The sequence below is a fragment of the Staurois parvus genome, unplaced genomic scaffold, assembly GCF_062004578.1.
Source record: "Staurois parvus isolate SC_StPar_1 unplaced genomic scaffold, SC_StPar_1.0 ptg000003l, whole genome shotgun sequence".
In the NCBI taxonomy this organism is placed as follows: Eukaryota; Metazoa; Chordata; class Amphibia; order Anura; family Ranidae; genus Staurois; species Staurois parvus.
This window is the reverse complement of record NW_028317799.1, coordinates 1,213,604-1,227,016: the sequence shown is the minus strand read 5'-3', so window position 1 is coordinate 1,227,016 and position 13,413 is coordinate 1,213,604. Positions and strand designations below refer to the sequence as shown.

The window sequence follows — 13,413 nt, the reverse complement described above, 5'->3', positions numbered from 1 at the left end:
TCACAGATCTCTCCCCTCTCAGCTTTTGCGGTGATCACTGAGTGCCAGCCAAGAATCGCGACCAGGAACCGGTGACTGACATCCCTTGCAACCAATAGTAGCTTGGGTAGGGTGCGCGTTCGTGCCACCTACCCGGAACAGCGAAATCACGTATATATGCATGATTTTGCGCAGAGTGGCCACCCTGTAGCAGTATATCTGCTATAGGGCGGTAGGCAAGTGGTTTGTGCAAAGAGCTGCATTTGCCACAGGTGTTCCAGACACAAACCGGTTTATCAGCATGCGGCTGGGGCTCTCTTGGGCCGGAGACCGATTACATCATATACAATGAGAGAAGCAGTCTGCCTTCCAATGAGCCTCTCGGTCAGGGACTTTGTCAGACACTTTTCATTTTACAAAAATGAGTCTTATGTAACAGCACATTACACGCAGGATTCCATTGAGCTGAACTCCTAACCAGATGCGCCAGTCTGGAACTGACACATTGTGTGCTGTTTTAGTCCTCATGCACACGGGACGTTTTTACAGCTGCTGTTTTTGACTTTTGACTTTTTTTCTACAGCCAGTAAACCCTCCAGCATGTTATCCTATGTGTCCATGCACACATAGACTGGAATCAACGTCTTTTGGCTGAGATGTTTTCTGGCTGGATAAAAACCCAGGACTAGTGGATTTCTAGAGTTTTTTTAGCTGTAAAAATGCTCTAATGCTGAAAAACGCGGCATATCAGCGTTTTTGGACTGTTTTTAGGTAAAAATAAAAAGCGCAGCAAAATGCCACTAAACGATAATGCAAAAACGCTGAAAAATACTGAAAAACTCACGTTTCTAATGTGACTTTACACAGCTGTTACCAGTGTTATTAAAACACCCCGTGTGCATGGAGCCTTACTAGGGAGACATGCTGCTTTGTATCTCTCTGCTGTGCAGAGAGAGAGGGAGAGAGCAGCATGTCCATGCTGACAGGAGAGAGATCTGTGTTGTTTACACTCACAGATCTCCCCTCTCCGCTTTAGCGGTGATCACGCGTGCGTGCCGCCTACCTGGAACAGCAAAATCACGTATACACCGTGTTCCAAATTATTATGCAAATTCTATTTAAGTGTCACAAAGATTAAATATTTTGTTTTTCAGTTTACCTCATGGATGGCATTGTGTGTCAGGGCTCTTTTGATCACTGAAAACAATCTCGGACACCTGTGATAATTAGATTGGCCGGTGAGCCCAATTTAAGGAAAAACTACTAAAGGAGGGCGTTCCACATTATTACGCAGAGCGCCATTTTCAAGCAATATGGGGAAGAAAAAGGATCTCTCTGCTGCCAAAAAGAGTGAAATAGTTCAATGCCTTGGACGAGGTATGAAAACATTAGATATTTCACGAAAACTTAAGCGTGATCATCGCACTATTAAGAGATTTGTGGCTGATTCAGAGCACAGACGGGTTCCTGCAGATAAAGGCACATTGAGGAAGATTTCTGCCAGATCCATGCATCGGATCAAGAGAGCAGCTGCTAAAATACCATTACATAGCAGCAAACAGATATTTGAAGCTGCTGGTGCCTCTGGAGTCCCACGGACATCAAGTTGTAGAGTCCTCCAGAGTCTTGCAACTGTGCACAAATCTTCTATTCGGCCACCACTAACTAATGCTCACAAGCAAAACCGGCTGCATTGGGCAGAAAAATACATGAAGACTAATTTTCAAACATTCCTATTCACTGATGAGCGCCGTGCAACCCTGGATGGTCCAGATGGATGGAGTAGTGGATGGTTGGTGGACGGCCATCCTGTTCCAATAAGGCTGCGACGTCAGCAAGGTGGTGGTGGAGTCATGTTTTGGGCCGGAATCATGGGAAAAGAGCTGGTTGGCCCCTTTAGAGTCCCCGAAGGTGTAAAGATGACCTCTGCAAAGTATGTGGAGTTTATGACTGACCACTTTCTTCCCTGGTACAGAAGGAAGAACTATGCTTTCTGTAATAAAATCATCTTCATGCATGACAATGCACCATCTCATGCTGCAAAGAATACCTCTGCATCAATGGCTGCTATGGGGATAGAAGGAGAGAAAGTCATGGTGTGGCCTCCATCCTCCCCTGACCTCAATCCTATTGAGAACCTTTGGAGCATCCTCAAGCAAAAGATCTATGAGGGTGGAAGGCAGTTTACATCCAAACAGCAGCTCTGGGGGGCTATTCTGACATCTTGCAAACAAATTCAAGCAGAAACTGTCCAAAAACTCACAAGTTCAATAGATGCAAGACTTGTGAAGCTGCTAACAAATAAGGGGTCCTATGTTACAATGTAAAGTGACCGGTTAAAATGTTTAAAAAGTTAAAATGTTGTTAAAAGTTTGATTGAAATAGCTTTTGATTTCAGTAAATATGCTGCGAACACAACAAATGACAATTTTCAGTTCTTTACAACCTATAAAGTGTTTTGAAACTTACTGTGCGTAATAATTTGGAACAAAAATCCTGTTATCATTAGGAGGTTTGTTCAATAAAATGTGAATTGTACTTTTAATAGTTGATAACATGAGAATTATGCCGACTGTTATTTACATCATTTAGGTAAAAAATGAGAAAAATATTATTTGCATAATAATTTGGAACACAGTGTATTTACATGATTTTGCGCAGAGTGGCCGCCCTGTAGCAGTATATCTGCTATAGGGCGGTAGGCAAGTGGTTTGTGCAAAGAGCTGCGTTTGCCACGTGTTCCAGACACAAACCGGTTTATAAGAAAGCGGCTGGGGCTCTCCTGGGCCGGAGACTGATTACATCATATACAAAGAGAGATGCAGTCTGCCTTCCAATGAGCCTCTCGGTCACGGACTTTGTCAGACACTTTTCATTTTACAAAAATGAGTCTTATGTACCAACACATTACACGCAGGATTCCATTGAGCTGAACTCCTAACCAGATGTGCCAGTCTGGAACTGCCAGCCTCGTACCAGTTATAGGAAGTCAGAGAACACAAGTCTACTCACATAGGTCGGGTTCTCCGGGTTGAGCCTACATGACTGTGAGCTGCAGCAGGCCAGCATACAAGCATCTAAGGAGGACGTTTTCTTGATGGGAGCGTAGTGGGCTTCTAGAGGAGTTTTTTAGTTGTAAAAACGCTCTACCACTGAAAAAGGCGGCAAAACGCAGTAAAACGCTGCAAACCAGCGTTTTTGGGACTTTTTTTCCAAAAAGGTAAACAAATGGCAAAAAATGCTAAAAATCGCAAACGTGGGAAAATGCGCTAAACGCAAATACACTAGAAAAAGCTGAAAAACTCATGTTTCTAATGTGATTTTACACAGCTAACATTACCAGCGTTATCAAAATGTCCCGTATACATGAGGACTTACAGCGGCTGTTTTTGGCTTTTGGCATTTTTTTTCTACAGCCAGTAAACTCCTCAGCATGTTATCCTATGTATCCATGCACACATAGACTGGAATCAACGTTTTTTGGCAGGGACGTTTTTTGGCTGGAAAAAACCCAGAACTAGTGGGTTTCTAGAGGAGTTTTTTTAGCTGTAAAAACGCTCTAATACTGAAAAACGCGGCAAAATGTAGCAAACTAGTGTTTTTGGACTTTATTTAGGTAAAAAACGCTAAAAAAGTGGCAACATGCCGCTACACACTAATGCAAACGCGCTGAAAACTCACAGCGCCCGCACTGGAAACCGTAACCGTATTGGGAACCGAGGTTCCCGTTTGAACTGCGATTTCCAAAGTAGTGCAGAGACTTCTTCCCTGCGTGTCCCGGGGCACGGGTGTCCATTCAAATGAATGGGCTCTCATATTCGTGCAAATTGTGCCCCACACATATGTGAACCTGGCCTGACCCTCGGTTCACATCTGTGCGGGTGGTGCCGCTGCGGAACCCGCACAAATACCTGCAGCTACACCACCCATACAGAGGAATGTGGGACCTGCGGGCGGGTGCCATTAATTCTAATGGCACGCCGCCCGCACTGGAAATCACAACTGTATTGGGAACAGAGGTTCCCATGCGGGCTGCCATTTCTGAAGTAGTGCAGGGATTCCTTCTCTGTGTGTCCTGGGGTGCGGGAGTCCATTCAAATGAATGGGCTCTCATGTCTGTGCAAATCACGGCCCGCACATGTGAACCTAGCCTGACCCTCGGTTCACATCTGTGCAGATGGTGCTGCTACAGGACCCACACAAATACCTGCAGCTGCACCACTCACACAGAGGAATGCGGGACTTGCGGGCGGGTGCCATTATTTCTAATGGCACGCTGCCCACACTGGAAATTGTAACTGAATTGGGAACCTCGGTTCCCGTGCGGGCTGCGATTTCTGAAGTAGTGCAGGGACTTCTTTCCTGCGTTTTCTGGGGCGCGAGAGTCCATTCAAATGAACGGGCTCTCGTGTCCGTGCAAAGCGCGGCCCGCACATATGGGAACCTGGCTTGACCCTCGGTACACATCTGTGCGGGTGGTGCAGCTGTGGGACGAATACCTGCAGCCGCACCACCCACACAAAGGAATGCGGGTGCCATTAATTCTAATGGCACGCCATCCGCACTGAAAATCAAAATCGTATTGGGAACCTCGGTTCCCGTGCGGGCTGCGATTTCTGAAAAACTGCAGCAGGGACTTCTTCCCTGTGTGTCCCGGAGTGCGGGAGTCCATTCAAATGAATGGGCTCTCATGTCTGCGGAAATCGCGGCCCGCACATATGTGAGCCTGGCCTGACCCTCGGTTCACATCTGTGTGGGTGGTGCCGGTGTGGGATGAATACCTGCAGCCGCACCACCCACACAGAGGAATGCGGGACCTGCGGGCGGGTGCCATTAATTCTAATGGCACGCCTCCTGCACTGAAAATCGTAACCATATTGGGAACCTCAGTTCCCGTGCTGGCTGCGATTTCAGAAGTGCAGGGACTTCTTCCCTGTGTGTCCCAGGAGTCCATTCAAATGAATGGGCTTTCATACCCACTCAAATCGCGGCCCGCGCATATGTGAACCTGGCCTGACCCTCGATTCACATCTGTGTGGGTGGTGCCACTGTGGGACCCGCACAAATGTCTGCAGCTGCACAACCCACACAGAAGAATACAGGACCTGCAGGCGGGTGCCATTAATTCTAATGGCACGCTGCCCACACTGGAAATCACAACTGTATTGGGAACCGAGGTTCCCATGCGGGCTGCCATTTCTGAAGTAGTGCAGGGATTCCTTCTCTGTGTATCCTGGGGTGCGGGAGTCCATTCAAATGAATGGGCTCTCATGTCTGCGCAAATCACGGCCCGCACATGTGAACCTAGCCTGACCCTCGGTTCACATCTGTGCAGATGGTGCTGCTACAGGACCCACACAAATACCTGCAGCTGCACCACTCACACAGAGGAATGCGGGACCTGCGGGCGGGTGCCATTATTTCTAATGGCACGCTGCCCACACTGGAAATTGTAACTGAATTGGGAACCTCGGTTCCCGTGCGGGCTGCGATTTCTGAAGTAGTGCAGGGACTTCTTTCCTGCGATTTCTGGGGCGCGAGAGTCCATTCAAATGAACTGGCTCTCGTGTCCGCGCAAAGCGCGGCCCGCACATATGGGAACCTGGCCTGACCCTCGGTACACATCTGTGCGGGTGGTGCAGCTGTGGGACGAATACCTGCAGCCGCACCACCCACACAAAGGAATGCGGGTGCCATTAATTCTAATGGCACGCCATCCGCACTGAAAATCAAAATCGTATTGGGAACCTCGGTTCCCGTGCGGGCTGCGATTTCTGAAAAACTGCAGCAGGGACTTCTTCCCTGTGTGTCCCGGAGTGCGGGAGTCCATTCAAATGAATGGGCTCTCATGTCTGCGGAAATCGCAGCCCGCACATATGTGAGCCTGGCCTGACCCTCGGTTCACATCTGTGTGGGTGGTGCCGGTGTGGGATGAATACCTGCAGCCGCACCACCCAAACAGAGGAATGCGGGACCTGCGGGCGGGTGCCATTAATTCTAATGGCACGCCTCCTGCACTGAAAATCGTAACCATATTGGGAACCTCAGTTCCCGTGCTGGCTGCGATTTCAGAAGTGCAGGGACTTCTTCCCTGTGTGTCCCAGGAGTCCATTCAAATGAATGGGCTTTCATACCCACGCAAATCGCAGCCCGCGCATATGTGAACCTGGCCTGACCCTCGATTCACATCTGTGTGGGTGGTGCCACTGCGGGACCCGCACAAATGCCTGCAGCTGCACACCCCACACAGAATACAGGACCTGCAGGCGGGTGCCATTAATTCTAATGGCATGCTGCCCACACTGGAAAATGCAATCGTACTGGGAAGCGAGGTTCCCGTGTGGCCTTCGAGTTCCAAAGAAGTGCAGCAGGGACTTCTTCCTTGCGTGTCGCGGGGTGCGGGAGTCCATTCAAATGAATAGTCTCTCATGTCCATGCAAATCGCAGCCCGCACACCCTAACTGTACTGAGAGCCTTGGTTTCCGTGCGGGCTGTGATTTCTGAAGTAGTGCAGCAGGGTCCTGCGTGTCCCAGGGCACGGGAGCCCATTCATATGAATGGGCTCTCGTGCCCACACAATTCGCGGCCCGCACATATGTGAACCATGGCTAAATGCAGAGCATGTTGACGTGCAAAAAAAAAAGCATTAACGCACGTATAACGCATTTTTTCAGGGTGCAAATTGGGTGCTAAGCGTGACGTGGCCCTATTCGCTGTGAGCGTCACGCCAACATACGCCAGCACAGCTCCCACACAGAGGCACCACAACACATAAATGAGTGTGGGGTTCTGGGGGACCAGCCAACAGGTAAATGGGGAGTGTGGTGTTCTGGGGGAACTGCCAGCACGTAAATCGGGAGTGTGGGGTTCTGGGGGACCGGCCAACACATAAATCGGGAGTGTGGGGTTCTGGGGGACCGGCCAACACATAAATCGGGAGTGTGGGGTTCTGGGGGACCGGCCAACACATAAATCGGGAGTGTGGGGTTCTGGGGGCCCGGCCAGCACATAAATGGGGAGTGTGGGGTTCTGAGGGCCCGTCCAGCACATAAATGGGGAGTGTGGTGTTCTGGGGGCCCGGCCAGCACATAAATGGGGAGTGTGGTGTTTTGGGGGCCCGGCCAGCACATAAATGGGGAGTGTGGTGTTTTGGGGGCCCGGCCAGCACATAAATGGGCAGTGTGGTGTTTGGGGGCCCGGCCAGCACATAAATGGGGAGTGTGGCGTTCTGGGGGGCCCGGCCAGCGCATGAATGGGCAGTGTGGGGTTCTGGGGGCCCGGCCAGCACATAAATGGGGAGTGTGGTGTTCTGGGGGGCCAGCTAGCACATAAATGGGGAGTGTGGGGTTCTGGGGGCCCAGCCTCTGCCACCATTCCATAAGTGAGGCTTCTTTCTCTCCCGCCCTTTCTGTTTCTTCCTCACATTGCCTGTACAGGAACCCACCAGAAAAGTGTCAACAGCTCATAATAATGAGCACAGGCAGCCAGGACAGCTATCGTCCCTTTATTAGCGAGAGCGGAAAGAGCACCAGAATCCATAGCTGCGGAGGACGCGACAAAGCTGTGGCGGGAAGTGCGGTTGTCGCGGAGACGAGGCCTAGGCAGCAGTGGCGAAGTCTGTCTTGGCGTTGCGGTTGCCATAGAGACGAGCCTTCCGTGTGGAGGTGCGGCCTGGAATAAAGTAAGAAAATGAATGCAGAGAGCTGTATATACATCCGTAGCGGGTCCGGGGAGGTGAGCAGCCCCCAGCATGCCGTGCTTTCACTTTATGTGTCCTCTATAGCGTTCCCGTCAACTGTGTCGGAGATGGGGGGGGAAAGGGGGGGGGGGAGAATGGACCGTAATGGAAGCTTTCTGGAGGACAGTTTGCTGTGAGAGAAGCAATTTGTGCCGCCAGCGGTGGTAAGGTGTGTGTGGGGCTGGCAGTATATGGGCGGGGGGGGGGGGGGGGTGCAGAATCGGTCATTGTGTACATTTACAGCTAGGCCGTGAACCCCCCCCACCCGTTCGACCTTTGACCCCACGGCACCCACCACAAGATGTAAGACTTCCCAGATGCCCATCTCCTCCAACTCCAACCAAAATCGCAAATTCATTGTTCGAGAAGAGGCAGGGATCACATACATCTAAAGCTGGCCATACACTATACAATCTGATTGTACAAACCTCCTTTAGGGCTCATTCAGGTGTGCCTCTGTCCACATGGAAGAAAAATATATTTGAAATACTACAATTTTGGCCATATTCAATATATTTAAAAAAAATAAACTAAAATATATGTATATACACTGCATGTTGAAATGCGTTTTTGTTACAAATTATATGAAAAATATTTTTAAAAATACATTTCAAATATACTGTATGTCTTTAAAAATACAAATCTACATTTTTGGAATTCATTTACAAATCTATGTAAAAATATATGTTAACCACTTCCAGTCCGGACACTTTCCCCCCCTTCCAGTCCGGACACTTTCCCCCCCTTCCAGTCCGAACGCTTTCACCCCCTTCCAGTCCGAACGCTTTCCCCCCCTTCCAGTCCGGACACCTTCACCCCCTTCCAGTCCGGACACCTTCACCCCCTTCCAGTCCGAACGCTTTCACCCCCTTCCAGTCCGAACGCTTTCCCCCCCCTTCCAGTCCGGACACCTTCACCCCCTTCCAGTCCGGACACCTTCACCCCCTTCCAGTCCGGACGCTTTCACCCCCTTCCAGTCCGGACACTTTCACCCCCTTCCAGTCCGGACACTTTCACCCCCTTCCAGTCCGGACACTTTCACCCCCCTTCCAGTCCAGACACTTCCTCCCCCCCCTTCCAGTCCGGACACTTTCACCCCTTCCAGTCTGGACACTTTCACCCCCTTCCAGTCCGGACACTTTCTCCCCCTTCCAGTCCGGACACTTTCACCCCCCTTCCAGTCCGGACACTTTCACACCCCTTCCAGTCTGGACACTTTCACCTCTCTTCCAGTCCGGACACTTTCACCCCCTTCCAGTCCGGACACTTTCACCCCCCTTCCAGTCCGGACACTTTCACCCCCCTTCCAGTCCGGACACTTTCACACCCCTTCCAGTCTGGACACTTTCACCCCCCTTCCAGTCTGGACACTTTCACCCCTCTTCCAGTCCGGACACTTTCACCCCCCTTCCAGTCTGGACACTTTCACCCCCTTCTAGTCCGGACACTTTCACCCCCCTTCCAGTCCGGACACTTTCACCCCCTTCCAGTCCAAACATTTTGAAAAAAAGTGTTTTTCTTATAAAATTTTGCAAATAAATAGTATTTCATCATAAATCTTGGCCAAAATTTATTCCGTTATATTTTTAGTAAAAAAAAAATAAATAACCCAAATTAGTTTATAACCAAAATTATAATTTTTAAACTTTTTTTTACATTTTTTGTTTATTATTTTTTTTTTTTTTACACACTGTCACCCTAGCAGTACAGTGTCACCATGGTGACACTGTACTACTTGGGGGTGATGAAGATTTTTTTTTTATTTTTACACTGATTGCTTTTACACCCATAAAGGATGTAGAAGCAATCATTTCTCCTTCTCTCTGGCTGCATTCTTGCACCCATTGAGAACTACTGAGTGAGCTGTGATTGGTCACAGCTTGTCACATGGTACAAGGCTGTTGTGATCATTCACAGATTTCACTAGTGGTAAGCAATGATGTCACAAGTGACATCTTGCTTACTACTTTGCATGTGATCACTGATTGGCCAATCAGTGATCACATGATCGGGACCTCGCACAGAGGTCCCGTCCGATGACCGGTGTTCCACTGTGTCCAGAGGACACAGCAGGCACCGGATCGCGGTGCTGCGCGCTCCCAGGGAGCGCCCGCTCCTGGCCATGTCACGATTTGACATGCGACTGCGTGCATGCCTCTGCCTGCGCCATGCTCGGACTGAGACAAAAATAGGCGCAGAGCCTGGTGGTGGAACGCCAGGGCCCTGTCACAAGAGCGACCTTTGCGACCCTGGTAGTTCCACCACTAGTCTCAGTAGGTTGTTTTTTTTTTTTATTACAATTTTATTTTATTATTTTTTAACATTTGGGGGGCATTGGTGAGAGGGAAAGACAGGAAGACAGGAAGGCAGAAGAGAGAAAGAGAAGACGGAGAAAGAAAGAAAGAGAAATAGATTAAGAATAGAGAGGAATAAGGGAGGAAAGAAAAGGAAGGAAGGAGAGACAGAGAGAAAGGAAGAGAAGGAAGGAATTGGAGAGAGAGAAAGAAAGAAACGAGAAGACAGAGAGAGAAAGAAGGAAGGAGAGAAAGAAAGAGGATAGAGAAAGAAAGAAACAGAATGAGTGAAAAAGAAAGAAACATAGCAAGAAAGAGAAATAGAGAACGAAGGAGAGAGAGGGAAAGAAAGAAGACAGAGAGAGAAAGAAAAATAGAGAAAAAAGGGGAGAGAGAAAAGGTAAGGAAGAAGAAAGAGAGGGAGAGAAAGAGAGAGAATGAAGGAAAGAAAAAGAAAGAAAGAAGACACAGATAAAGAATGAAAGAAACAGGAGACAGAAAGAGAGAGAAAGATGGAAAGAAAGAAACACAGAGAAAAAAAGAAAGGAAGGAGAGAAAGACAGAGAGAAATAGAGAAAGGAGAGAGAACTAGAGAAAGAAGGGGAGAGAGAGAAGGAAAGAAGAGAAAGAAAGGGAGAGAGAGGAAAAGAAAAGAGATAGAGAAAGGAAAAAGAGAAGATAGAGAGAGAGAATTAGAGAAAGAAGGCAGGAAAGAAAAAGAAAGAGAGAGAAAGGAGGAAATAAAAAGAAAGAGAACTAGAGAGATAAAGAAACAAAGAGAAAGGAAGGAGAGAAGAAGGAAGGAAAGAGAGAGCAAGAAAAAGAAGGAAGGGAAGAGAGAGAGAAGAAAGGAGAGAAAGAAAGAAGACATAGAGAGAGAAATAGAGAAGGGGAGAGAGAGAAAAGGAAAGGAAAAAGAGAGAAGGAAGGGAGAGAGAGAAAAGGAAAGAGAAGAGAGAGTGGAAAGAAAAGGAAAAAGAGAAAGGAGAGAAAGAAAGAAGCAGAGTGAAAGAAACAGAAAGAGAGAATTAAAAACAAAGAGAGGAAGGAGAGAAAAAAAGAGAAATAGAGAAAGAAAGAAGGAAGGAAAGAGAAGACAGAGAAAGAAGGACAAGAAGAAAGGAAAGAAAGAGAAATAGAGAAAGGAGAGAGAGAATGAGAGAGAAAGAAAGAAACAGAAAGGAAGGAGAGAAAGAAATAGAAGACAGAAAGAAAGACGAAGAAGGAAAGAAAAAGAGAAGACCAAGAGAGGGAAAGAAGGAAGGAAAGAGACAAATAGAAAGAAGGAAAGGAAGCAAAGAAAGAGAAGACAGAGAAAGAAGGAGAGAGAGAAAAAGAAGGAATGAAAGAAGGGGAGAGAGAAATAGTGAAAGAAGGAAGAAGGAAAGACAGAGAGGAAAAGAAAAAGAAGAGAAAGATAGTGAGGAAAGGAAAAGAGAAAGAAAGAAATAGAGAAAGAGAAGGAAGGAAAGAGAGAAAGTAGGAAGGAAAGAGAGAGAAAGAAAGATATAGAGAAAGGAGAGAGAGAGAGAGAGAGAGGGAAAGAGAAGACAGAGAAAAAAAGAGAAATAGAGAGAGAAAAAAAAGAGGGAGGAAAGAAAGAGAACAAAAGAGAAGTAGAGAAAGAAGGAAAGAGAGATAAAGGAAAAAAGAGAGATAGAGAGAGAGAAAAAAAAAGAAAGAAGAGAGAATTAGAGAAGGAAGGAAAGAAAGAGAGAGAAAGGAAGGAGAGTAAGAAAGAGAAGAGAGAGAGAAAGTATGAGAGATAGAAAGAGAGAAAAAAACAGAAAGTGAAAGGAAGACAGCAAGAAAAAGAAAAGGGAAGAGAGAAGGAAGGAAAGGATAGAAAGAGAAGACATAGAGAGAGAAAGGGAGAGAGAGGAAAGGAAAAACAGAGAAGGAAGGGAGAGAGAGGAAAGAAAAGGGAAAGGAGAGAAAGAAAGAAACAGAAAGAGAAGACAGAGAGAGAAAGAAGGAAAGAGAAGACAGAGAGAGAGAAAGAAGGACAAGAAGAAAGGAAAGAAAGTAATAGAGAAAGAAGGAGAGAGAAAGCGATATAGAGAGAATGAGAGATAGATAAAGAAAGAAACAGAGAGGAAGGAAGGAGAGACAGAAAGAAAGAGGAAGAAGGAAGGAAAGAAAGAGAGGAGAGAAAGAAGGAAGGAAGGGAGAGAAAGAAAGAAGACAAAGAGAAATCAAGAAAGGAGAGAGAGAAAGACAGATAGAGAACGAAAGAGAGAGATAAAAAGAAGGAATGAAAGAAAGAGAAGACAGAGAGAAAGAAAGAGGAATAGTAAAAGAAGGTAAGAGAGAGAGAGGAAAAGAAAGAGAGAAGAGGGAGATAGAGAGGAAAGGAAAAAGAAAAAATTAGAGAAGGAAGGAAAGAAAATGGAGAAAGAGAAGGAAGGAAAGAGAGAGATAAATTAGGAAGGAAAGAGAAATAGAGAAAGGAGAGAGAGAGAAGAAAAAGGAAAGAAAGGAGACAGAAAAAAAGGAAGGAAAGAGGATGAAAGATAAATAGAGAAAGAAGGAAAGAGAGAGAAAGGAAAAAGAAAGATAGAGAAAAGAAAAGGAAAAAGAAAGAAGAGATAATTAGAAAAAGAAGGAAGGAAAGAAAGACAGAGAGAAGGAAGGAAAGAGAGAAAGAAAGAGAAGAGAAAGAATGAGCGATAGAGAAAGAAGGAAAGAAAGAGAAGACAGAAAGAGAAATAGAGAAAGAAGGGGAAAGGGAGAGAGAGAAAAGGAAGAAAAGAAAGAGAGAGGACAGAGAGAGAGAGAAAGAAGGAAGGAATGAGAGAGAAAAAGAATGAAGGAAGGAGAGAGAGAGAAGGAATGAATGAAAGAGAAGACAAAAAGAAAGAGAAACAGAGAAAGAAGGAGAGAGAGACAGAAAGAAACAGAGAGAGAAAGAATGAAAGAAAGACACGAAAAAAGAGAAATAGAGAAAGAAGGGGAGAGAGAAAGAAGGAAAGAGAAAATATGGGGAAATAGAGAAAAAAGAAAAGAGAAAAAAGAAAAGACAGAAATAGAGAAAGAAGAAAAGAAACAGAAAGGCGAGAAAGAAAGAGAGATAGAGAGAGAACGAAGGAGAAATAGAGAAAGATAGAAAAGACAGAGAAAGAAGGAAGGAAAGGAAAAAGAAAGAGAGATGAAAGAAAGATAATTAGAGAAAGAAGGCATGAAAGAAAAAGAGAGGGAAAGAGAGTGAGAAGGAAGGAAGAAGAGAAAGAAAGAGAAGACACAGAGCAAAAGAAAGAGAAATAAAGAGGGAAAGGAAAGAGAAGAGAGAGAAAATGAAAAAGAAAGAATTGGAAAAAGAAGGAAGGAAAGAGAGAGAGTGAGAAAGAAGGAAAGAGAAAAGGAAAGGGAGAGAAAGAAAGATAATTAGAGAAAAAGAGAAAG

At 46.4% G+C, this 13,413-nt stretch overlaps 1 protein-coding gene across 3 annotated transcripts in view; it reads left to right on the top strand.

The window, feature by feature from the left end:
- Nucleotides 1–7,402: 7,402 nt before the first annotated feature.
- CCDC57 (coiled-coil domain containing 57) overlaps nucleotides 7,403–13,413 on the top strand; it is an 84,787-nt gene continuing 78,776 nt past the window's right edge. The window contains exon 1 of one of the 3 annotated variants that reach the window (XM_089670847.1): nucleotides 7,403–7,660. Coding sequence is in view for 2 of the 3 variants with exons in the window: in XM_089670765.1 (XP_089526891.1) it covers nucleotides 7,673–7,713 (41 nt within the window). In the remaining variant the exon portion in view is untranslated. Of the gene's footprint in view, nucleotides 7,714–13,413 lie in introns of all 3 variants that reach the window. The other 2 variants (XM_089670765.1, XM_089670933.1) reach the window with 2 other exon arrangements.